This window comes from Pongo pygmaeus, chromosome 2 (assembly GCF_028885625.2).
Source record: "Pongo pygmaeus isolate AG05252 chromosome 2, NHGRI_mPonPyg2-v2.0_pri, whole genome shotgun sequence".
NCBI classification, from domain to species: Eukaryota; Metazoa; Chordata; class Mammalia; order Primates; family Hominidae; genus Pongo; species Pongo pygmaeus.
Genome location: NC_085930.1, coordinates 104,680,409 through 104,703,356, shown reverse-complemented (window position 1 = coordinate 104,703,356; position 22,948 = coordinate 104,680,409). Strand labels below are relative to the sequence as shown.

The window sequence follows — 22,948 nt, the reverse complement described above, 5'->3', positions numbered from 1 at the left end:
AAAGTTACCTTTTTCTACGGTATATTTTTATATGAGACTTATACAAAGATCATTTTATTGTCTTTATAGATGAAAGAGGTCCTTCTTGTAACCATAAGCATTTTTATTACAAAATGTGCAGTAGTTAGCCAATAATTTTTTTCAGTTATTCAGTGAGTCCTTTTAATTACCATTCCATGGAACTCTTGAGATATTTGCTGACAAGCTGCTCAGGAAGAGGCTCAGCCAGAGCCCCAGACAAAGCGCAGGCAGGATCATGACTGTGGAGCTGGCTTTGGTTTGTGATGGGTCAAGAGTCTCTTTCTCCTTGTGCCCTCATCTTAGCATCATGTTAGGGGCATGGGCAGGAGAAGTGAATGTTGTTTGGGGACCCACCCCATTGCTTCAGGAGGGGAAAGAAATAGGCCACTTTGAGCTAGATCTAGTCCAGGAGGTGTAGTGAGCTACCTGAGCTTTGTGTTGAGGCCAGAGGACCTTGAAGGTGGTGTAGAAGGGCAATGCAGGTTATAGAAGTCCTGGCTCCATAGGGCAATGGGCATGGGAGTGGGAGGGTTATCTTCTGGGCTGGAATGAGAGTCAAAGATGTATAGGTAGAAAGGAATATTATGATTGTAGCCTCAAGCATCTTTACTGTTGGAGGAAAGGAATAGGTTTTGTAAACTATAGCAATAGGTTTTTAATAGGATTTTTTGTTTTGTTTTTTTGTTTTTGAGACAGCGCCTCACTCTGGCACTCAGGTTGGAGTGCAGTGGCACGATGTTGGCTAACTGCAGCCTCCAACTCCCAGGCTCAAACAATCCTCCTGCTTCAGCCTTCCAAATAGCTGGGACCGCAGGTGTGCACCACATGCCCGGCTAATTTGTGTGTGTGTGTGTGTGTGTGTGTGTGTTTCGTAGAGACAAGGTTTCGCCACGTTACCCAGGCTGGTCTCAAACTCCAGAGTTCAGACGATCCACCCACTTCAGCCTCCCAAAGTGCTGGGGTTACAGGCGTGAGCCACCACACCCAGCCTAGGATTTTAAATAGGTATTTAAATAGATTTTTAAAACTTATTCAGCATATGTGTGGCATAGTGAAGTATATTGCTCACTTTTTTTTTGTTTATTGAGACAGACTCTCACTCTGTCGCCCAGGCTGGAGTGCAATGGCGTGATCTCCGTTCACTGTAAGCTCCGCCTACCGGGTTCACGCCATTCTCCTGCCTCAGCCTCCCAAGTAGCTGGGACTACAGGTGCCCGCCACCACGCCTGGTTAAATTTTTTTGTGTTTTTAGTAGAGACGGGCTTTCACCTTGTTTGCCAGGATGGTCTCGATCTCCTGACCTCATGATCCGCTCGCCTCGGCCTCCCAACGTGCTGGGATTACAGGTGTGAGCCACTGCGCCTGTCCCTATTGCTCACTTTTTGAGCCTGTTCCCCAGATAGGATTGGAGAAATATGCCAATTATTACAAGTGTTTTTACTACATTTCTTCTTGCTTTATGAATTGCTCTATTAACTGCAGTAAAGCTATGAAAATATTTCCTAGAACACTCTATTCTGCCATACTCTTTTGTGAATTTTTTTAAAAATCTAGTGTTTGCTCTTTAGCAAAATGTGGCTGGAAAATCTCTCTAAGATTCTGCTGTGGATAATTTTTCCCGTTTGTGGATGAATAGTAATGAGTTGTCAGGGCTTCTGACTCTTAAGTGCCGAAGTCTTTATAGTCCTGTGTTCAAAACAACCTGGCTTTTTTGCCTTTTTCACTTATAACATGATCAATTGGTGTTCATAACAACAAAATACATTATTTTAGCCATTTTCTTAATTGGTACTAAATACTTATATAATGCCGAGTTAAAAGATAACAAGTATCTGGTGAAAACTTTAATTATTAAATCGATTTTCTTTTATTGTGATATAGCTGAATTTTAAGATCATTCTATTTTTATTTACTTACAGTCATTAATTGACCAATACTGGTTTTTTTTTGTTGTTGTTATTACTGTTGCTACTACTCATGGGAAAGTATCTTCAAGCTGGGCCTGGTTACACTGAGTGTTTGTGTGCTGAGCAGCCCTCTGATTTCTATTTTTGTGATCTGATGTGAGCTGTCTTTCCATGCCTCTATCTAAGTAGAACTTAGGTTAAATTCCTGCGTTTCAAATAGCTGGCCGTTAATAGGTTTGTTAACATATTTCACAGGGTTGTAGTCTGGAAGTCTGAGGTGTGTTTACTGATGTGTAAATTCATTTTTAAAAGGCGATGAGAAATGTCCAGAGTGACATTGAAAATGGCCTAAATACAAATGGTGCAAAGTTGTCCTTGTCTTGCCAGCTTAGAAAGGTTATTGTCATCGCTGTGTACCTGATACCATACAAAACATGCTCATCACCTTCCAGAAAAGAAGCCCTTCATCAGATTCAAGGCCAGCTTTCATTCTAGTCTTTTTGTTGTGCTTTCTGTCTACCTCAGGAACCATGGAAGTCATGTGTAATCAAGGGGTGATACGGTATTTGTGTTTGTTATTTTTTTTGACATTTATATTTTAATCTTGAGTTTATAAATTTTTTGTCAAGATATTACTACAGTATTTAAGAAAATAATATCATTCATGTTTTCATTAACCTAAAATAAGTTTTCTTCCTTGCTTATCATCCTTCAGCTCTTGTCCATATTCATACATAGCATTATTGTTCAGTATTTCATTCAACCAATATTGGATATTTATTGAGAACCTACTACGCCTCCTGTTATGTACCTGTGCCAGGCACATAACAGGAAAAATAACTGTGAACAAAACAGACAAAAATCTCTGCCCTGGTAGACATTGCATTATAATAATCAGTAGATATATGTATTTTATGCATTCTGCTTTTTTCATGTATATTTCAAACATTTCCCCGTTTTTACTTTGTCCTCATAAATACTTTAAATGGCTGTGTAGCATGCCATCTTGTTTTTGAACCATAATTTGCTTAAGCTTTCTTCATTGGGCATTTAAGTGAGTACCTATGTATTACAGTTGTTGGGGGACTGGTTACATTGTTGTGAATGTCTTTATGGATATGACTTTTATGTCTGTTGGGGCTTGTCCAGAGTCTGGGCTAGTGGTCAGATGATTGGGTTCCAGTCCCATTTTTTCCATTTAATATAATATGACCTCAGATAAGTCCGTCAGCATCTCTATGCTTGAGTTTCCTCATCTGTAAAATAATGATAACACCTCCTTCACAACATTAAATGTGATGATAATGCAGATAAAGTGCCTGGAACATGAATGTTCAAACCGATTTTGCTTGGTCATGGTAGAAGCGGGGCAAAAGTGGAGGGATGGGAGTGTTATTTGTCTTGGTTCCTTAAAACACATTCTTAGGGTTGTGTGTCTTGAATCATAGGGTAGGAGCCTACACATTGAGGATGGTTCTGGGCAATATATTGCTGACTGGTGCCTCTGAGTGTGCGTATGATATTGGGTCATATACTTTGGATTATTTTACCTTCCCCTAGAGCCTCTGGTTCCCTTCTCCTGGGGCCCACCAAAAGAAAAGTAAAAATAACACAAAATGAACTTTGAATTGGAGCCGGGAAAAAGATACAGGGAAATAATAGCTTGTCTGTACCTGTATTTGTGGTTGACTGCAATGTTTGGTCTTATGCCTATGTTAATAGCACTATTTAGTGTTTACTTGTTTTGGGTGTTCTTGTTATTGAGACACCTCCGTACTTTAATTTTGCCTTGCTCCAATCTAATTATCTTTTTTTTTTCTTTGCCCTTGCTGCAAAGGAGAAATTTCAAGGATTAGATTTGTCTTCCCCAAAGAGGGAAGAATTATAGGAAAGATTTGAAAAGGTGCAGAATGAGTTGCATTTTGCTCCTCCTGAAATGTATCTGCCCTCTAACTTTATTTGTTAAACTGACATGAACTGTCAAACATGAAGTTCCTTTTCTATCTAAACTTTAAACTTTTATAAAGTTTAAATCTTTATAAACGTGAATGATTTCCACCGGGCACGGTGGCTCATGCCTGTATTCCCAGTACTTTGGGAGGCCAAGGCAGGCGGATCACCTGAGGTCAGGAGTTCAAGACCAGCTAGCTAACATGGTGAAACCCCGTCTCTACTAAAAATACAAAAATTAGCTGGGCATGGTGGTGCATGCCTGTAGTTCCAGCTACTTGGGAGGCTGAGGCACGAGAATTGCTTGAACCTGGGAAGCGGAGGTTGCAGTGAGCCGAGATTGCACCACTGCACTCCAGCCTCGGCAACAGAGCAAGACTTTTGTACTAAAAGTACAAAAAATCTGTACTAAAAGTACAAAAAAGTACAGGGCATGGTGGCAGGCGCCTGTAGTCCCAGCTACTCGGGAGGCTGAGGCAGGAGAATGGCGTGAACTCGGGAGGTGGAGCTTGCGGTGAGCCAAGATGGCACCACTGCACTCCAGCCTGGGCAACAGAGCGAGACTCCATCTCAAAAAAAAAACATGAATGATTTCACAGTGATGACCATGTTATTGACCATAAATAGAGAAAAATACAGGCAGGATGAGCAAGGGGTTTGTTTGGAGATTTTAAAAGGAAAACAGAGCTGTTCTTATAATTGTGGACAAAGTGTGGTCTCTATCTGGAAAAGTTGTTCTCTTTGACTAGCAGTTTCTTTTCCTGCTCAGCTAACAGTCTCTTCAGTTCTGTCACCATCCTTTCCGGGAGTCTGTAGATAACCTTGCCTCTTTTTACAAGAAATCTTTCTAATGCCATCAAGCTTGGTTTCCTGAATTCTCTATCTTAATTGTTGGTACCACCATCCACCAACCTGGAAATAGAGGATTGACCCTCTTCCCCTTGTTTACATGAATCTCTCCCTGATACCCAGACAGAGTCTATCACTCTTGCCTGTGTACCACTGTGCTTCTTCTTGGTGTGTACTTACAGTGTTTGCCGATTAGTTGTAAACTAGGATATAAACTCTTTGAGATAGAGGTCCATATTTTTTCTTTACCTAACAGCACCTGGCAGAAATGTCTGGTTATGTTATATTCTCAGTTAAGTGTTGCTTTTTAATGTGTCTAAGTCTAGGCCAATAAATGCACAGTTGAAAATTTAACTCCAAACCTCTACTTCTGTGTGCTCCAATTTGTAAACAGAAGACATTCTCTTCAAAGGACTTTTTCATGAAGCCAGCTGACCTCCAAATAAAGATGGTATAAACCTGGCCGGGCGTGGTGGCTCACACGTGTAATCCCAGCACTTTGGGAGGCCAAGGCGGGTGGATCATGAGATCAGGAGATCAAGATCATCCTGGCCAACACAATGAAGTGCCGTCTCTACTAAAAATACAAAAAGTTAGCCGGGTGTGATGGCGGGCGCCTGTAATCCCAGCTACTTGGGAGGCTGAGGCAGGAGAATCGCTTGAATCTGGGAGGCGGAGGTTGCAAGTGAGCTGAGGTCACACCACTGCACTCCAGCCTGGGCAAAAGAGCGAGACTCTGTCTCAAAAAAAAAAAAAAAGATGGTATAAACCTAACAGATATATGATTCCCAGCTTATGGTATATATCAGAATTAGTTTTAGCAATTCTCATATAGAAACCTGAACTTCATACAGTTGTAATGAAACAGGCTAGGCATGGTGGCTCACACCTGTAATCCCAGCAATTTGGGAGGCCGAGGTGGGCGGATCACTTGAGGTCAGGAGTTTGAGACTAGCCTGGCCAACATGGTGAAACCCTATCTCTACACAAATATAAAAATAAGCCGGGCGTGATTGTGGGCACCTGTAATCGTAGCTACTCGGGAGGCTGAGGCAGGAGAATCGCTTGAACCTGGGAGGCAGAGGTTGCAGTGAGCTGAGATCATGCCACTGCACTCCGTCCTGGGCAAGAGAGAGAGACTGCGTCTCAAAAAAAAAAAAAAAAAAAAAAAAAAAAGTAATAGAATCTCAAGGGGCTAGGCCAAGGCATTTTACATTAGATTCACATGGAAGTGCAGAAAAATTGTAAAATGGTTTGGGTTATTCAAGTGAGGAGAGAGGAGTGCTTGCTTTCTTTTGACTCCTGAAAGGACGTGTCCAGCATTTGGAGTGTACTGGTTTTGTAACAGTAGAAGTAGGATATAAATTGCTCAGCTATACTTGCAAGTTGGATAGGCTTCCCATAGTCTTTTTGATGTCTAAATATAACTTTATATTTCACTAATTTTCAAGAGAAGGTCTAGCCCCTGGAGTGGGGGCTATCCTCTTTTCCCCTAGCCCCACCATCAGCACTGGTCCTCTGCAGGGGTTTATATTTGAAAGCTCCCCTGCCTTCTCCTTGGACCTGGGCAAAGCTAAGAGGAAGAAACAGCACAACTCACAGTTTGAGCTTAGGGGTGGTTGTGGCAAGACTCCTGTCCTCACTCCTTCCTAATCTTCTCAAAAGAGGCTTCAGGTGACTTGGAAACTACTGGACAAATTCCATTCTAACTTTTTTTTAAAATTTTTTTCATATTTTTTCTTTCTTTCCTAACTGTCAGAACATATGAACATTCTATTTTCATGTGTGTACAAACCAACTTTTTAGTGTTTCCACTGTGCAAAGTCCTACTGTATTTTATGATCTTGTTCAAAATAGAAGTTTACTTAGCAATAATTATAAAGAAATGAATATTCTTTAGTGAAAAAAGAGATAAAAGTGGGTTCTGTGTCCTTTTTGATGATGAGAAATGGGGTTTCACCATGTTGGCTAGGCTGTACTTTTTGATGATGTAGAGATGACTGATGGTATCTGTAGTCATAAATACAATGTGGTTTAAAAGTTTTGAATTTTATGATACTGTAGTAGAATACACCAAATTTTCTTTTGCAAATTTATTAACACTGCTACTTCAAGATGGTTGGCTGCACGTGCCTTTGCCCCACCTCTGCTTCTTCTGTTTGTTTTGGTATTCACATGTCTGTGGTAGTTTTATTTGCAATGGCCAAAAACTGGAAGCAACTCACATACTCAAACAGATGAATAAACAAACAGTGGCATACCCATAGAACTGCATACTTCTCAGCAGTATAAAAGAATGAGCTACTTATATAAGCATCATTGATAAACCTCAAAAAAAAAATGCCACATGAAGAAACCCAAAGGGGAGAAACATAAAAACTTTATATGTCAGTCATATAAAATTCTAGAAAATGCAAACTAATCCATCATAAAGGAAAGTAAATCAACAGTTGTCTGGAGGACCAGAGAGAGCAGGAGGAGAGAGATTATTAAAGGGGATAAAGTAAATTTGGGAGTGCCCTTCCATTTTTAAATACCATGAAAATGAAAGTAAAGGCACATGCATGTTGTAAACTAATATTAACAAACAGAATGGGTTGGAGTGGGGTGTTGTGTGGGGACATCATTACAAAATGTGAGCCAGTTTATCTAAATTTTGAAAAGACCATGGACTCTGATCTGACTGATGAATGTTGGAAGAGATAAGTGTGCTGCAAATGGGGGGATTAATAAAAGAGCTGTATATAGACTAGTCATCCCTGTCCCCACTGGATCTTTAGACCAAAAAAAAAAAAAACACTACATAAAAACAAAAGAAACCCATTTATTTATTTAATTTTTTGAGACAGAGTGTTGCTCGTCCCCCAGGCTGGAGTGCAGTGGCGTGATCTCAGCTCACTGCAACCTGTGCTTCCCAGGTTCAATCAATTCTCCTGCCTCAGCCTCCTGAGTAGCTGGGACTACAGGCACATGCCACCATACCCGGCTAATTTTTGTATTTTTAGTAGAGATGGGGTTTCACCATGTTGGCCAGGCTGGTCTTGAACTTCAGACTTCAGGCGACCTGCCTGCCTCGGCCTCCCAAAGTGCTGGGATTACGGGGGCGCCTGGCCAAAACCCTTATTTTTAAGAAATGAGATAAACTGAAGAGAAATAGGACCCTTAGAGTGTGAGATTTGGCTGATCTCATTTATCATCTGGGGGCCTTTGAGTCTGGAGTAATAGCTGTATCTCATGGATCACCCTAAAATGACAGGTTCTGTTTATGTGCACAGAGCTTAGGATTGATTTTCCTGATCCCTCTTCCCTTTAAAAATTTGAAGTAATAATTAGCTGGGTGCGGTGACTCACGCCTGTAATCCCAGCATTTTGGGAGGCTGAGGCGGGTGGATCACGAGATCGGGAGATCGAGACCATCCCGGCTAACACGGTGAAACCCCGTCTCTACTAAAAATACAAAAAAATTAGCCGGGTGTGGTGGCGGGCGCCTGTAGTCCCAGCTACTCGGGAGGCTGAGGCACGAGAATGGCGTGAACCGGGGAGGCGGAGCTTGCAGTGAGCCGAGATCGCGCCACTGCACTCCAGCCTGGGTGACAGAGCAAAACTCCATCTCAACAAAAAAAAAATTGAAGTAATAATCACATAACCTAAAACTAACCATTTAAAGTATACAATTCAGTGGCATTTAGTACATTCACAATGTTATGCAACCATCATCTTCATCTTGTTCCAGAACATTTCCATTACCTCAAAAAGAAACCCTCATCTTCATCTTGTTCCAGAACATTTCCATTACCTCAAAAAGAAACCCAGGCTGGGCACAGTGGCTCATGCCTGTAATCCCAGCACTTTGGGAGGCCAAGGCAGGTGTTAGAGACCAGCCTGGCCAACATGGTGAAACCCCGTCTCTACTAAAAATACAAAAAATTAGCCGGGCGTGGTGGTGGGCACCTGTAGTCTCAGCTACTCGGGAGGCTGAGGCAGGAGAATGGCATGAGCCTGGGAGGTGGAGCTTGCAGTGAGCCAAAATTGCGCCACTGTACTCCAGCCTAGGCGACAGAGCGAGACTTCATCTCAAAAAAAAAAAAAAATTAGCTGGGCGTGGTGGCACACATCTGTAATCCCAGCTACTCAGAAGGCTGAGGTGGGAGAATCACTTGAACCCAGGAGGTGGAGGTTGTGGTGAGCCCAGACTTTAAAAAGAAAGAAAGATAGATAGATTGATTTTAAAAAGATAGATAGATAGATAAGATAGATAAAAAGAGAGAGAGAGGGAGTGCGCAAGTGAGCCAAGTCCGGATGCGGTGGCTCCTGTAATCTCAGCACTTTGGGAGGCCCAGGCGGGCAGATCACTTGAGGTCAGTGTTGCAGGAAGTCAGGGACCCTAAATGGAGGGACCGGCTGAAGCCATGGCAGAAGAACATGGATTTTGAAGGTTTCATGGACATTTATTAGTTCCACCAGCCTGGCCAACATGGTGAAACCCCATCTCTACATCTCTACTAAAAATAGAAAAATTAGTCAGGTGTGGTGACGCGTGCCTGTAATCCTAGATACTCGGGAGGCTGAGGCAGGAGAATTGCTTGAACCTGGGAGGCAGAGGTTCCAGTGAGCTGAGATGGCGCCACTCTACTTCAGCCTGGGTGATAAAGCGAGACTCTGTCTCAAAATATATGTATATAAAGCCACATACATGGCATGAGTATAAGTCATTGGTGGCAATCAAAAAATATATTTGTGCAGGCCGGGTGCGGTGGCTCACGCCTGTAATCCCAGCACTTTGGGAGGCGGAGGCGGGCGGATCACGAGGTCAGGAGATCAAGACCATCCTGGCTAACATGGTGAAACCTTGTCTCTACTGAAAATCCAAAGAAAAATTAGCCAGGCCTGGTAGCAGGTGCCTGTAGTCCCAGCTACTCGGGAGGCTGAGGCAGGAGAATGGCATGAACCCAGGAAGCGGAGCTTGCAGTGAGCAGAGATCGTGCCACTGCTCTCCAGCCTGGGTGACAGAACAAGACTCCGTCACCCCCAAAAAAAAAAAATTTGTGCCTGATGTATGAACATTCTCCTTTGAATGGCCCAAAGGGTTATTGACATTGGAACCACAGTGAAGAAAATGCAATTCTGGTCCTACAAATAGTATCCTAAAGCTACAAAAGTAACTTGATGGAGGAACTAAAAATAGTGATTTATATATCAAAAAGTTGGGACTTGAAAGTGGGAGATAGGGAGCAATTTAAGTAAGTTACATGTCATAGAGAGGTAGGGTTATACTCAGTGATGTTGGTGACAACCAGAAGAACCTTAGACAAATGACTGGAAAAGATTTCTCCTGGATAGGAAGACCTGGTGGTGGTAGTGGTAAAAAGGAATGAGGTGGCAGTGTTGTTCCTTTCCATCAAAGTGCCTTTTATGTTTTATGAACCATTGATTTTTCTTTTTTTCTTTTTTTTTTTTTTTTTTTGAGACAGTCTCGCTCTGTCGCCCAGGCTGGAGTGCAGTGGCGCAAAAAAATCTTGGCTCACTGCAAGCTCCACCTCCCGGGTTCATGCCATTCTCCTGCCTCAGTCTCCTGAGTAGCTGGGACTACAGGTGCCTGCCACCACGCCCAGCTAATTTTTTGTATTTTTAGTAGAGACGGGGTTTCACCGTGTTAGCCAGGGTGGTCTCGATCTCCTGACCTTGTGATCCACCCCGCCTCGGCCTCCCAAAGTGCTGAGATTACAGGCGTGAGCCACCGCGCCCAGCCCGATTTTTCTTTTCTTTTTTTTTTGTTTGAGATGAAGTCTCACTCTGTCACCCAGGCTAGAATGCAGTGGCATGATCTTGGCACACTGCAACCTCCGCCTCCCGAGTTCAAGTGACTCTCCTGTCTCAGCCTCCCGAGTAGCTGGGATTACAGGCACACGCAACCACACCTGGCTAATTTTTTTTTTTTTTTTTTTTTGAGACGGAGTCTTACTCTGTCACCAAAGCTGGAGTGCAGTTGAGTTATCTTGGCTCACTGCAACCTCTGCCTCCTGAGTTCAAGCAATTCTCCTGCTTCAGCCTCCTGAATAGCTGGGATTAGAGGTGCCCGCCACCACGCCCAGGTAATTTTTGTATTTTTAATAGAAACAGGGTTTCACCATGTTGGCCAGGCTGGTCTTGAATTCCTGACCTCAGGAGATCCGCCCGCTTCGGCCTCCCAAAGTGTTGGGATTACTGGCGTAAGCCACTACGCCCAGCCAAGCCTCAACTGATTTTCTTTGTTCATTGGCCATTAGGATAGGTTTAGTAATTATTTCCCAGTAAACAAGTACTTCCTGAATTTCTGATGTCATTTTAACTTTCAGGTAGATGCTGGGAGAGATGGAAGAAGATAGTTTGACCTCTTCTTTTCCTTTTTTCTTTTTTTTTTGGAGACAGAGTCTCCATTGCCCAGGCTGGAGTGCAACCTCCACCTCCCCGGTTTAAGTGATTCTCCTGCTTCAGTCTCCTGAGTAGGTGGGATTACAGGCGCCTGCCACCATGCCCAGCTAATTTTTTTTTTCTTTTCGAGATGGAGTTTCGCTCTTGTTGCCCAGGCTGGAGTGCAATGGCACGATCTCAGCTCACTGCAACCTCCGCCTCCCAGGTTCAAGCCATTCTGCTGCCTCAGCCTCCGGAGTAACTGGGATTACAGGCACCCGCCACCACACCCAGCTAATTTTGTATTTTTAGTAGAGATGAGGTTTCTCCATGTTGGTCAGGCTGGTCTCGAACTCCTGACCTCAGGTGATCTGCCCGCCTCATCCTCCCAAAGTGCTGGATTTACAGGCGTGAGTCACTGTGCCCGGCCCTAATTTTTGTATTTTTAATAGATATGGGGTTTCACCATGTTGGCCAGGCTGGTCTTGAATTCCTGACCTCAGGAGATCCACCTGCCTCGGCCTCCCAAAGTGCTGGGATTACAGGCATGAGCCACTGCGCCTCACCGACCTCTTCTTTTTCAAATAACTTAAAGATCTCTCTGCCTTTAATATCTGCCCCCTCCTTTACTTCTACTTTTTGTTTTTCTGATACATCCACTAAAAGTACCATTTATTTTGCTCTGTTGAAAAATTTAAAGTGGATTCTCCAGGCTCCAGCCTGATCTCCTTATTGTTCCTCTCCCTAACTCATATACTTGATTTTAGCCTCCTCCAACCTATTGTCAGCATCTCCGCCCTTCTTGCAACCCTCGAGAGACTGCTAAGCCCTCCAACTTTTTTTAACCTGTCTCAGAGAAGCTGTGTCTGGCCTCTGCTGTATCCCTTTGCATCCCTGAGGGCTTGGAAGACCTTGGCACCTTCATACGCTCTTGCGGTGGATGTGGGTGTGGTGACAAGGCTGGATCACCGGAGACAGGCAGAGAGTGGTGTTGGCGTATGGGACCTAATGCTAGTACAGGTATTGTTCCAGGTTCTTGGGTTTGGCAGAGAAGGAATCAGTCAAAAAATTTCTGCCCTCAATGGGCTTTCATTCTGTTCCTGTTTATATAGTTTTATATAAACAGAAAGGTTATAAAAATAGGGTTATATGTTTCTAGCATAAAGGGGTAGCTAAGGAAAGCAGTCGATGAGGTAGTAGCTCTGTCATTGAAACATGCTGTTGGAATCTGTGGCTTTTTCATTAAGATGTGCTGGCCTCTGAAGTGCCCTCCTTTTGGAGAAGATGGTACTACCATCTTATTGGTAGTACTTGGATGGTGCTACCTAGCTGGTTATTTGGTATTCCCTCTCTTTGCCTCCTCACAGTAGCAGTAGCTGAGACATAGCATTGTTTCAAATAACTTCTGGACAGGATGGGCTGTGGCTGCAGGAATGGACACAGCTTTTAGTCCTACTCTGTGCAGTTCATTTGATATCAGCTCCCATCTGCATTTCTTTTGGTTGGGTTTGCTGGACATAATCTGCCTATGTGGCATTCCCCTGGAAGTCTGTTAAGAGTTCTAGAAGGGGCAATAACCAGCCCTTTGTACTGAGTACTTCTCAAAAAGTTTCCATTAAATGCACCCTAAAAGATATGCTGGCTGGGATTTACTTCACAATAATCTGGAGGGAGGAGGGGAGGGCTGGAATGGAGACATAGTGGGTCTGGCCACCAGCTGATTAATGGGTTTCATTATACTCTTCACTTTGGTAGATGTTTGAAATTTTTCATAATTAAAAAAAATATACCCTTATGGTCAAGGAATGACTACATTAATATTTTTACATTATTATATTTTGTATAAATAACCTTATATTGAGTGAGGTCTTTGGTTTTTTTGGTATTGATTTTAATGATTGGAGTCCATAGCAGTTAGGACTGAATCAAGGTTAGGCTGGTGAGAAGTCTTCAAATGTGTGTTTATTAATCAGATTTAAAAACATATATAACATTTGGGTACCTCAGTTACAAGTCAACCCTCCCTCCATGTCCTGTAAAGAAAAGTGGAATGGGCAAAGTTATGATCAGATGCCAGAGAGTGGGCCTTTTAGAGGCTGAGAATATTTAGGTGTGAAATATGGGAGAAATGAAATCCTACCACTTAAATTAGGCTTCAGGGGTGAGCCTGGTTTAGGGTCAGAAGCCCTATGAGACCCCACTACCACCACCACTACTGATGCTAATTTTGCCCCATCGTAGGCTGGTGTTTACTTACTCCTTTGTCTTTGTGCTTTAACCTTTTTCCTTCCTCTTGTCTCTTTAGTACTTTCTTGCCTGCCTCCACATCATCCCTTGCCCCCTGGACCCAAATCCATCTGTCTTGATCTCTTTAGGCTGATTTTCCTATATCATGTCCCATTCTAGCCCAGGCCCAGAAGCTGGCCCACAGTTCACTCCCTTTCTTCATTTCTGCTTTTTAATGAGTGACCACTAGTGTTTGTTAACAAAAGTGATTGGACCACGAAGTGGCAGGCTGAGGCATGAAGACCCATTCATGTAGCCTTAAAAGATTTCAGGCAGTTGGCAAGTAAGAATTCTAAATAAAAATTGAAACTACCACCTGTATTTTTTCAGGCCGTTGATGCTCACTGCCATCAGCTGCATCCTCCCTATGGCACTGGTAAGTGTGGGAAGGGCTGGTGACAGTTTTGGTGGGCTGCTGGATTTCTTTTTTCTGGGGGAAGTCTATTTGCAAGCTATGTTGTTAACTTGTCCTTGAGGGCTGGAGAGCTTGAATCAGCTAGAGGAGACTAAAAAGATAAAGAAGCAACTGATCATGTTCATGGATATCCTTGGGGAACTGTTGTCAGGAGCAGGGGCTATTTTAGCATGTGCCTTGATCCGTATATAAAATTAGTATGTTCTGTGCACTATTTTGAGTAATAAACATGTACTATCCAAGTGCTCTGGGGTGTCAAATAATAACTGTTAAATTTCCTGGAACTCGCAAAACATTTTTTCTGAAGATAGATGTTGGTTGTGTACTAGAAAGGGTCCTAAATGTCATATGTGCTTACCATTTCCTTCAGTAGCAGGAATTTATCTCTCTCTGGTATTTTAAGTTCTTTGTGGTCAGGGGACTCAAATGTTTGTTCCAATGACTAATTTAAACTTCTTATAGAGACTTGCTTTGAATGTGGTGGAGGGGAAGGGACTTGGTAGAAATCAGAAAATAAATTTGTGGCTGTTATTAACAAACTTCAGGTAGACTTGCAATTTGTGATCTGAAAAATGATATCATCACAATCTGCTTATACTGAATAAAGTTGAAACAGAAGTAGGGCAGCAAGTCACAGAATTGCTAGTCTAGACCCACAAGCAAATTGCTGTTGGAATTGCCTTACTTAAGATCCTGAAACCCTGCAGCCGTCTCCTTGTAGCAAGCGGGTCAGAGGACACAGAGATTCAAAGTTTTATCTTATAAGGTAGTCTCCATTCTAAGCTGACAGTTTGATTTCAGTTCTCTAGTCTCTAACACCCTTAGACTGTGGAAGAAAGTGCCTCCAGAACAAAATGCTGAGATTGTAGATTTGCATGCTGCTAACCACGTCAGTAACAGCGACTAAAGCATTCATATTCACTTCATTACATCTCTGTGAGAAAATCTTAGCATTATTGGACCATAGCCTGGATTTCCCCCTGGTCTTCATCCTCCATTCCTCAGTCCTGCTTGTGAAGCAGGCATAGAATTGTGTGACACATTTACTATGTTCTTCATTTAAAAAACAGAAAGGAGAACTTGACTCCCAAGCAGCCATCTACTCTAGGTCTCTAGGCCAGTGTAACCAAGTGGTAACTACTGAACATGTTTTGAGGGCCTGTGTCAGATAGTATTTTCCAAAGGTCATGAGCAAACACCTTCTGTCATCCACTATAGTCTGTGCATTTTAGAGTTTCAGTCAAAAACAGACTATAGAGGATGACAGAAGGTGTTTGCTCATGACCTTTGGAAAATACAAATGACCATAAACAAAGTCCTTTTTGACATGCATGTAGCACATGCTTCCTGAAATAAAGATCTGGAAACCATCTGAGAGTATTGACATTGTAAATGCGGTGGCAAAACACAGCCATATTGGATTGAGGGCTATGGGTAATGCAGAGCAGTGTGTAGGATAAATGAGAACAGAAGAGAGAGAGCTCATTTCAAGCTGGAAAGAAAGCTCCCCAGTAGCGTCTAACCCATTGTGGTGCAGGTTTGGAGGACTCAGGGAAAGTGGGAGCATGGGCTGCGCTTGGTCTCTGCTCAGACCCCATCTTTGACTCAGTGAAAGCCTTCTCTGGACTACCCAGAAACTTGAGAGTACCCTTCACTTTTCACAATAAACTTTACGCTTGCCCCCACTTCTCTACCTTGCTTATACCCTTTCCTTCCCTAGCTCCCGCTAAAATGAGAGAGTTCTTATCTTTGGGGCTTATGTTCATACTAAGGGGCAGACATAAATGTGATTGCCCAAAGACAGTCCAGGGAGTGAGAAGGCAGGCCTAAAAGCTGTGCCTGTGGAATAGTGATATTTAAGGAGCTGGTTGAATGGGAGCAGAACAACCAGTGAAATACTCAGAAGCCTTGGTCAGGGAGATCAAGAAAGCCAGAGAAGGCCAGGCACAGTGGCTTATGCCTGTAATCCCAGCTCTTTGGGAGGCCGAGGCGGGGGGATCACCTGAGGTCAGGAGTTTGAGACCAGCCTGACCAAAATGGAGAAACTTTACCTCTACTAAAAATACAAAATTAGCCAGGTGTTGTAGCGCATGCCTATAATTCCAGCTACTTGGGAGGCTGAGGCAGGAGAATCGCTTGAACCTGGGAGGTGGAGATTGTGGTGAGCCGAGATCGTGCCATTGCACTCCAGCCTGGGCAAAAAAGCAAAACTCTGTCTCAAAAAAAAGGAAAAAAAAGAAAGCCAGAGAATATTGTAAAGTTATCAGCATTATAGGCCTATATGGAAATGACTTTATACTAGCACTATTATGCTATACTCTATAGTGTATACAGTCAGTTAACCTTAGTGAAAACTGTGTTAAAACTGTAAAGCGGAATTTATTATTTTGAGGATTATAAATAAAAAGTCAAAGTATACTGTTTGATGCAGTAATATAAGGGTCAACCCTTTGTATATTGTGACATTTGATTATGTGAGTGATTGCCATTGAATTAAATTTGACAAAGTTTCCGCCCTTTTATTATGAAAAATTTAAAAGAAAGAGCTTTAAATAATTGTACAGTGGACATTCATATACTATACCATCTAGATTATATAATTGCTAATCTGTTGCTGCATTTGCTTCATCATTTATCTGTCCATCAGTCAACTCATTTTTGAAACAGCTCTATTAAAGTTTTACATGGCATTAAACTCATCCATTTTATTCTTTTTATTTTATTTTTATTTTTATTTTGTTTATTTATTTTTTTGAGACACTCTTGCTCTGTCACCCAGGCTAGAGTGCAGTGGCGTGCGATCTCGGCTCACTGCAAGCTCCGCCTCCCAGGTTCATGCCATTCTTCTGCCTCAGCCTCCCGAGTAGCTGGGACTACAGGCACCCACCACCACGCCTGGCTAATTTTTTTGTGTTTTTAGTAGAGATGGGGTTTCACCATGTTAGCCAGGATAGTTTCGATCTCCTGACCTTGTGATCTGCCCGCCTCAGCCTCCCAAAGTGCTGGGATTACAGGCATGAGCCACCACGCCCGGCCTTCTTTTTATTTTATTTTATTTTATTTTTTTGAGACGGAGTTTTGCTCTTGTTGCCCCAGGCTGGAGTGCAGTGGTGCTATCTCGGCTCACCGCAACCTTTGCGTCCCGAGTTCAAGCGATTCTCCTGCCTCAGCCTCCGAAGTAGCTGGGATCACAGGCATGTGCCACCACACCCAACTAATTTTGTGTTTTTAGTGCTAATTTTGTATTTTTAGTAGAGATGGGGTTTCTCCATGTTGGTCAGGCTGGTCTGGAACTCCCAACCTCAGGTGATCCGCCCACCTCGGCCTCCCAGGAGTGCTGGGATTACAGATGTGAGCCACTGCGCCCGGCCCAACTCATCCATTTCAAAGTGTACCATTATTTGAGTTTTATTAAATGTATACAACTATGTAGTCATTACCATAGTCCCAGTTTTAGAACATTTCATCACGTAAAAAATTCCCGTGTTCATTTATAGTTGATTCCTGTTCCCAAGTGACTACTGATCTTCTGTCTCAATAGTTTTGCCTTTTCTAGAAATTTCATACAATTTGAATTATATAATATGTAATCTTCTGTTACCTGGCTCTTTCTTTTAGCATAATGGTTGAGGTTCATCCATATTGTATCATGCATCAGTAGTGTGTTCTCTTTTATTGCTGAATAATGATTTTCCATTGTATGGATATGCCACATTTTGTTTACCCATTCATTTGTAAGTTGATGGACATTGGGTTGTTTATAATTTTGGGCTACTACGCAGTATGCTGCTGTGACCGTTCATGTCCAGGGCTTAATATAGCCATGTGTTTTCATTTCTCTTGTATAGATAACTAGGAGTGGGATTTCTGGGTCACATGGTAAGTGTATATTTAACATTTATTTATTTATTTTGTTTTTGAGACGGAGTCTCGTTCTGTCGCCTAGGCTGGAGTGCAGTGGCACGATCTCGGCTCACTGCAAGCTCCGCCTCCTGGGTTCATGCCATTCTCCTGCCTCAGCCTCCTGAATAGCTGGGACTACAGGTGCCCACCACGACGCCCGGCTAATTTTTTGTATTTTTAGTAGAGTCGGGGGTTTCACCGTGTTAGCCAGGATGGTCTCTATCTCCTGACCTCCTGATCCGCCTGCCTTGCCCTGGGATTACAGGTGTGAGCCATCGCGCCCAGCCGTGTTTAACATTTTAAGAAATAAACTGTTTTCCAAGGTGGCTCTACTACTTTACATTCCCACTAGCATTATGTAAGGGTTCCAGTTTCTCTGCTTCCTTGTTAGCACTTGGTATTTTAGGTCTTCTGGATTATAATCATTCTAGTGAGTGTGAAGTGTAGTATCTTGTGGTTTTAATTTGCATTCCCTAATGACTAGTGTCATTAACCACTAATGTAATTAATGATCATTCCTTGTGCTTATTTGCTATTCATACATTTATTTTTTGTGGTGAAATGTCTGTTCAAATACTTTGTCTGTTTTTAAAAATTGCATTTTGTGCCTTATTGAGTTCCAAGAGAGAATTCTTTACATAGTTTGAATTATTTTATCAGATGTATGATTTGCAGATATTTTCTCCCATCCTGTTACCTGTATCTTTTTTTTTATCTTTTTTTTACTCCATCTAGTTCTGCTTCCTACTTTTCCATTTTCTAAATGGTGTCTTGAAGAGTAAAAGCTTAATTTTGATGAAGTCCAGTTTATCTTTATTTTCTTTTTTTAAAAAATTTTTCTTCTAAGGATTGTGCTTTTAGTGTCATATCTAGAAATCTTTGCCTAAACTAAGGCACAATTTTCTTCTGTGTTTTCTTTTAGCAATTTTATAGTTTTAAGTTTTACATTTAGATATGTGAACTCTTTTGAGTTAATTTTTGTGTGGTATGAAGTAATGGTCTGTGTTCTGTGATTTGTTTATGTATAAACAATTATTCAGTTGTTCCGGAACCATTTGTTGAGAAGACTTTTTTTCTCCATTTAATTACATTGGCACCTTTGTTGAAAATTTACCATACATGTGTGAGTTTCCTTTTAGACCCTGTTTTGTTCTATTGATCTATATGTCTGTCTATTCCGTTTTCTTTTTTTCCTCTTTTTTTACTCCATCTAGTTCTGCTTCCTACTTTTCCATTTTCTAAATGATGTCTGTTGAAGAGTAAAAGCTTAATTTTGATGAAGTCCAGTATCTCCACTGTCTTGATTACCGTATGTAGCTTTATAGTAAGTCTTGAAGTCAGATGGTGTAAGTCTTTCAACTTTGCTCTTTTCTTTCAAGATTGCTTTGGATATTCTGGATCCTTTACATTTCTACAGATTTTGCCATCAACTATTAATTTTATTAAAAAGCTTGTTGATTTTGATTGGGATTTTCATTTTGATTGGTTTTGATTGTTGTGTTCAAAATCTGTAGCTGTGCTGCCTGGTATGGTAGCTAGGTGTGACCATTGCTCATTTGAAATACAGTCAGTTTGAATTGAGATGTGCCGTAAGTCTAAAATACACACTGGACTTAGAATGAAACAAAGGATAAAAATAGATTATCAATGCTTTTTTATGTGTTACATGTTGAAATAATACAATTTCGGATATATTAGGTTAAATAAAATAAATTACTAAAATTCACCCACTTAATTTTTCAATTTGCTGCTATATGGAAATACTTTTATGGCTCTTTCTTTGAATTCTAACATTTGGTTTTTGTATATATTGACTTTGTATTTTCTTTCTTCTTTTTTTTTTTTTAATTTTTATTTTGTGACAGTGTCTTGTCCTGTCACCCAGGCTGGAGTGCAGTAGAGCTATCATGGTTCACTGCAACCTCAACCTCCCAGGTTCAAGTGATCCTTCTACCTCAGCCTCCCAGGTAGATGGGACAACAGGTTCATGTCACCATGCCCAGCTAATTTTTTGTACTTTTTGTAGAGACAGGGTTTTGCCATGTTGCCTTGGCTGGTCTTGAACTCCTGGGCTCAAGCGATTTGCCTGCCTTAGCCTCTGAAAGTGCTGGGATTACAAGCGTGAGCCAGTGTACCAGGCCAACTTTGTTTTTTTTTTTTTTTACCTTAGTAAATTCATAAATTCATTTATTAGTGTTTTTCCCCCCCATGGAGTTTCACTCTTGTTGTCCAGGCTGCAGTGCAATGGCAAATTTTTAAATTAAGGATTTTTGTGTCTATGTCTGTGAAATATTGGGTTTTTTTTTCTTGGTTATGTTTTATCATGGTTATGCTAACCTCATAAAATGAGTTTGGAAGAAATGTCCCTTTCTTCTCTAGTTTCTAAAAGTGTTTATGTAAAATTAGTGTTGATAGAATTCATCAGTAAAATCCCTGGGCCTGGAATTTGGTGGGAAGGGTTTCGATCATGAATTCAATGTCTTTACTATATAAAGAGCTGCTCAGTTTTTCTTTTTCATTTTGTGTCGTTGTTGGTAAGTATTCTTCAAAGAACATGTTAATTTCATTTAAGATGTCAATTTTATTAGAATTAGGTTCATAACATTTTCTTATTTTCCTTTTAATGTCTATAAGAATTGTAGGGGGTGGTCCATCTTCTACCTCTGTTATGGGTAATTTGTTTTCTCTTTTTTCCTGATTGTTCTGTTTTATCAACTTTGTTGATATTTTTAAAGAATCCATTTTTAGACTTTGTTAATTTTTGCTGTTACTTGCTGTGGATTTTATTTCTTTCTCTTTTTAATTGTTACTATTTTCTTTTTACTTCGTTTTAACTTAGTCATCTTTTTCTAGCTTCCCTTTTTTTAGCTGTAATACACGGTGGTGACTAAATTTTTCTAGCTTCTTAGGTTAGATCTTTATGTCATTGATTTTTGGACCTTTTTTAGTATATACATTTATAGTTTTAAGTTTTTGTGTAGGCATTATATTAGCTGCATCTCACAAATTTCATTATGTAGTATTTTTGTTATTCAGTTCAAAACATCTTCTAATTTCTCTTTTGATTCCTGCTTTGACACAGGGGTTCTATAGAAGTATGTTCTTTAATTTCTAAATGTATGCTACAAAGAAGGGCATTATTGGTAGCTGACAGTTAAGAGAAACACATGGGGGTTCTGGAATCATTCAGTGAATTGCTGTGGGGAGGAATTAGGTGATGGGTCCTGAAGACTCTCTTCTACTAAGGCATATAAAGTTTGTCCTGTCAATACTGGAGAGCAGAGATGGGTTTTAAATAAGGTAGGAACTGATCCTGGCAAGAGTTAAGGGATCTGCAAGAATTGTGTTATTATTACTGTTGCATAAGGGTGTCAGGAAGCTCATCCTGAGGATGATGGAGTGGAAGGGATATACATTAAGATGCCTTTCCATGTGATTGAGGCCCTTCTGATGGGAGTGCTGAGGAGAGGAAGAACTAGAGATTGGACACTGAAGTGGTGATGATGGGAGAGTTTAAAGTGGTTAAGGAAGAGTGAGACGTGGAGGAAAAGGCCAACAGTCCTATGTTGAGAGGAGTGGGAATGTGGTGCCCCCCACTGGCAAGATGGGGATACAAGAGGAAGAGCACAGAGTACCTGAACAGGTGCTGCAAAAGACATCATAGAGATCAAGAGGGGGCCATTAAGGCAGAAGGAAGTTAAGTGTCTGATTTCTGTCAGCAAGATAAAGTATGAGAAATGTTTGAATTTGGCAACAAGGGAGTTTATATTGCCTGGTATATGTGCATAAAGAATATCTTAATATTTCTACTGTCAGCAATTTTTTTTTTTTTTAAACGCAGTCTTGTTCTTGTCACCCAGGCTGGAGTGCAGTGGTGTGATCTTGGCTCACTGCAACCTCTGCTTCTCAAGTTCAACCGATTCTCATGCCTCAGCCTCCCAGGTAGCTGGGATTACAGGTGTCCACCACTATGCCTGGCTAATTTTTGTATTTTTAGTAGAGACAGGGTTTCACTATGTTGGCCAGGCTGATCTCAAACTCCCGACCTCAGGTGACCCGCCCGCCTCGGCCTCCCAAAGTGCTGGGATTACAGGTGTAAGCCACCGCACCCGGCCAGCAATTCTGAATAGATTGAAATTCATCAATTGAAATCAACATCTTATCAAATTATGAGCCAAATTGAATTAAAATCAGGAATAATCCATGAATTTTTTATTTCTGATTTTGGCAGTTAGACCCCATAAACTTTGAAAAGTATTATAGTTATTAAACATGATTATTCATTTTCTTTTTTTTTTTTTTTTTTTTTTTTAAGATGGAGTCTTGCTCTGTCTCCCAGGCTGGAGGGCAGTGGTGCAATCTCGGCTCACTGCAAGCTCCGCCTCCTGGGTTCACACCATTCTCCTGCCTCAGCCTCCTGAGTAGCTGGAACTACAGGTGCCTCACAACGCCTGGCTAATTTTTTGTATTTTTAGTAGAGATGGGGTTTCACCGTGTCAGCCAGGATGGTCTCAATCTCCTGATCTCATGATCTGCCTGCCTGGCCTCCCAAAGTGCTGGGATTACAGGCGTGAGCCACCACACCCAGCCATTATTCATTTTCTTGAAACAGTGTCTTGCTGTGTCACCCTGGCTGGAGTGTAATGGCATGATCATGGCTCACTGCAGCCTCCACCTCCTAGGCTCAAGCGATCCTCCTACCTTAGCCTCCTAAGTAGCTGGGACTACAGGCACATGCCACCATGCCCAGCTAATAAAAAAAAAAAATGTTTTGGCTGGGCGTGGTGGCTCACGCCTGTAATCCCAGCACTTTGGGAGGCCGAGGTGGGTGGATCACCTGAGGTCTGGAGTTTGAGACCAGCCTGGCCAACATGGTGAAACACCATCTCTATTAAAATACAAAAATTAGCCGGGCATGGTGGCAGGCACCTGTAATCACCGCTACTTGGGAGGCTGAGACAGGAGAATCGCATGAACCTGGGAGGCAGAGCTTGCAGTGAACCAAGATCGCGCCATTGCATTCCAGCATGGGGACAGGAGCGAGACTTTGTCGCAAAAAAAAAAGAAAAGGCCGGGTTTGGCGGCTCACGCCTGTAATCTGAGCACTTTAGGAGGCCGAGGCAGGCGGATCACGAGGTCAGGAGATAGAGACCATCCTGGCTAACACGGTGAAACCCCCGTCTCTACTAAGAAATACAAAAAATTAGCCAGGCGTCGTGGTGGGCGC

The 22,948-nt window shown here is 41.9% G+C and overlaps 1 protein-coding gene across 8 annotated transcripts in view; it reads left to right on the top strand.

The window, feature by feature from the left end:
• ARIH2 (ariadne RBR E3 ubiquitin protein ligase 2) overlaps nt 1-22,948 on the top strand; it is a 64,452-nt gene that overhangs the window by 12,810 nt on the left and 28,694 nt on the right. For 3 of the 8 annotated variants that reach the window (XM_063661151.1, XM_054481726.2, XM_054481725.1), the window contains exon 2: nt 13,734-13,779. The exons of 4 other annotated variants lie outside the window; for them this stretch is intronic. In XM_063661151.1, coding sequence (XP_063517221.1) covers nt 13,741-13,779 — 39 coding nt within the window. In that variant the 5' untranslated portion in view covers nt 13,734-13,740. Of the gene's footprint in view, nt 1-13,733; nt 13,780-17,666; nt 17,698-22,948 lie in introns of all 8 variants that reach the window. One more of the 8 variants, XM_054481728.2, reaches the window with a different exon arrangement.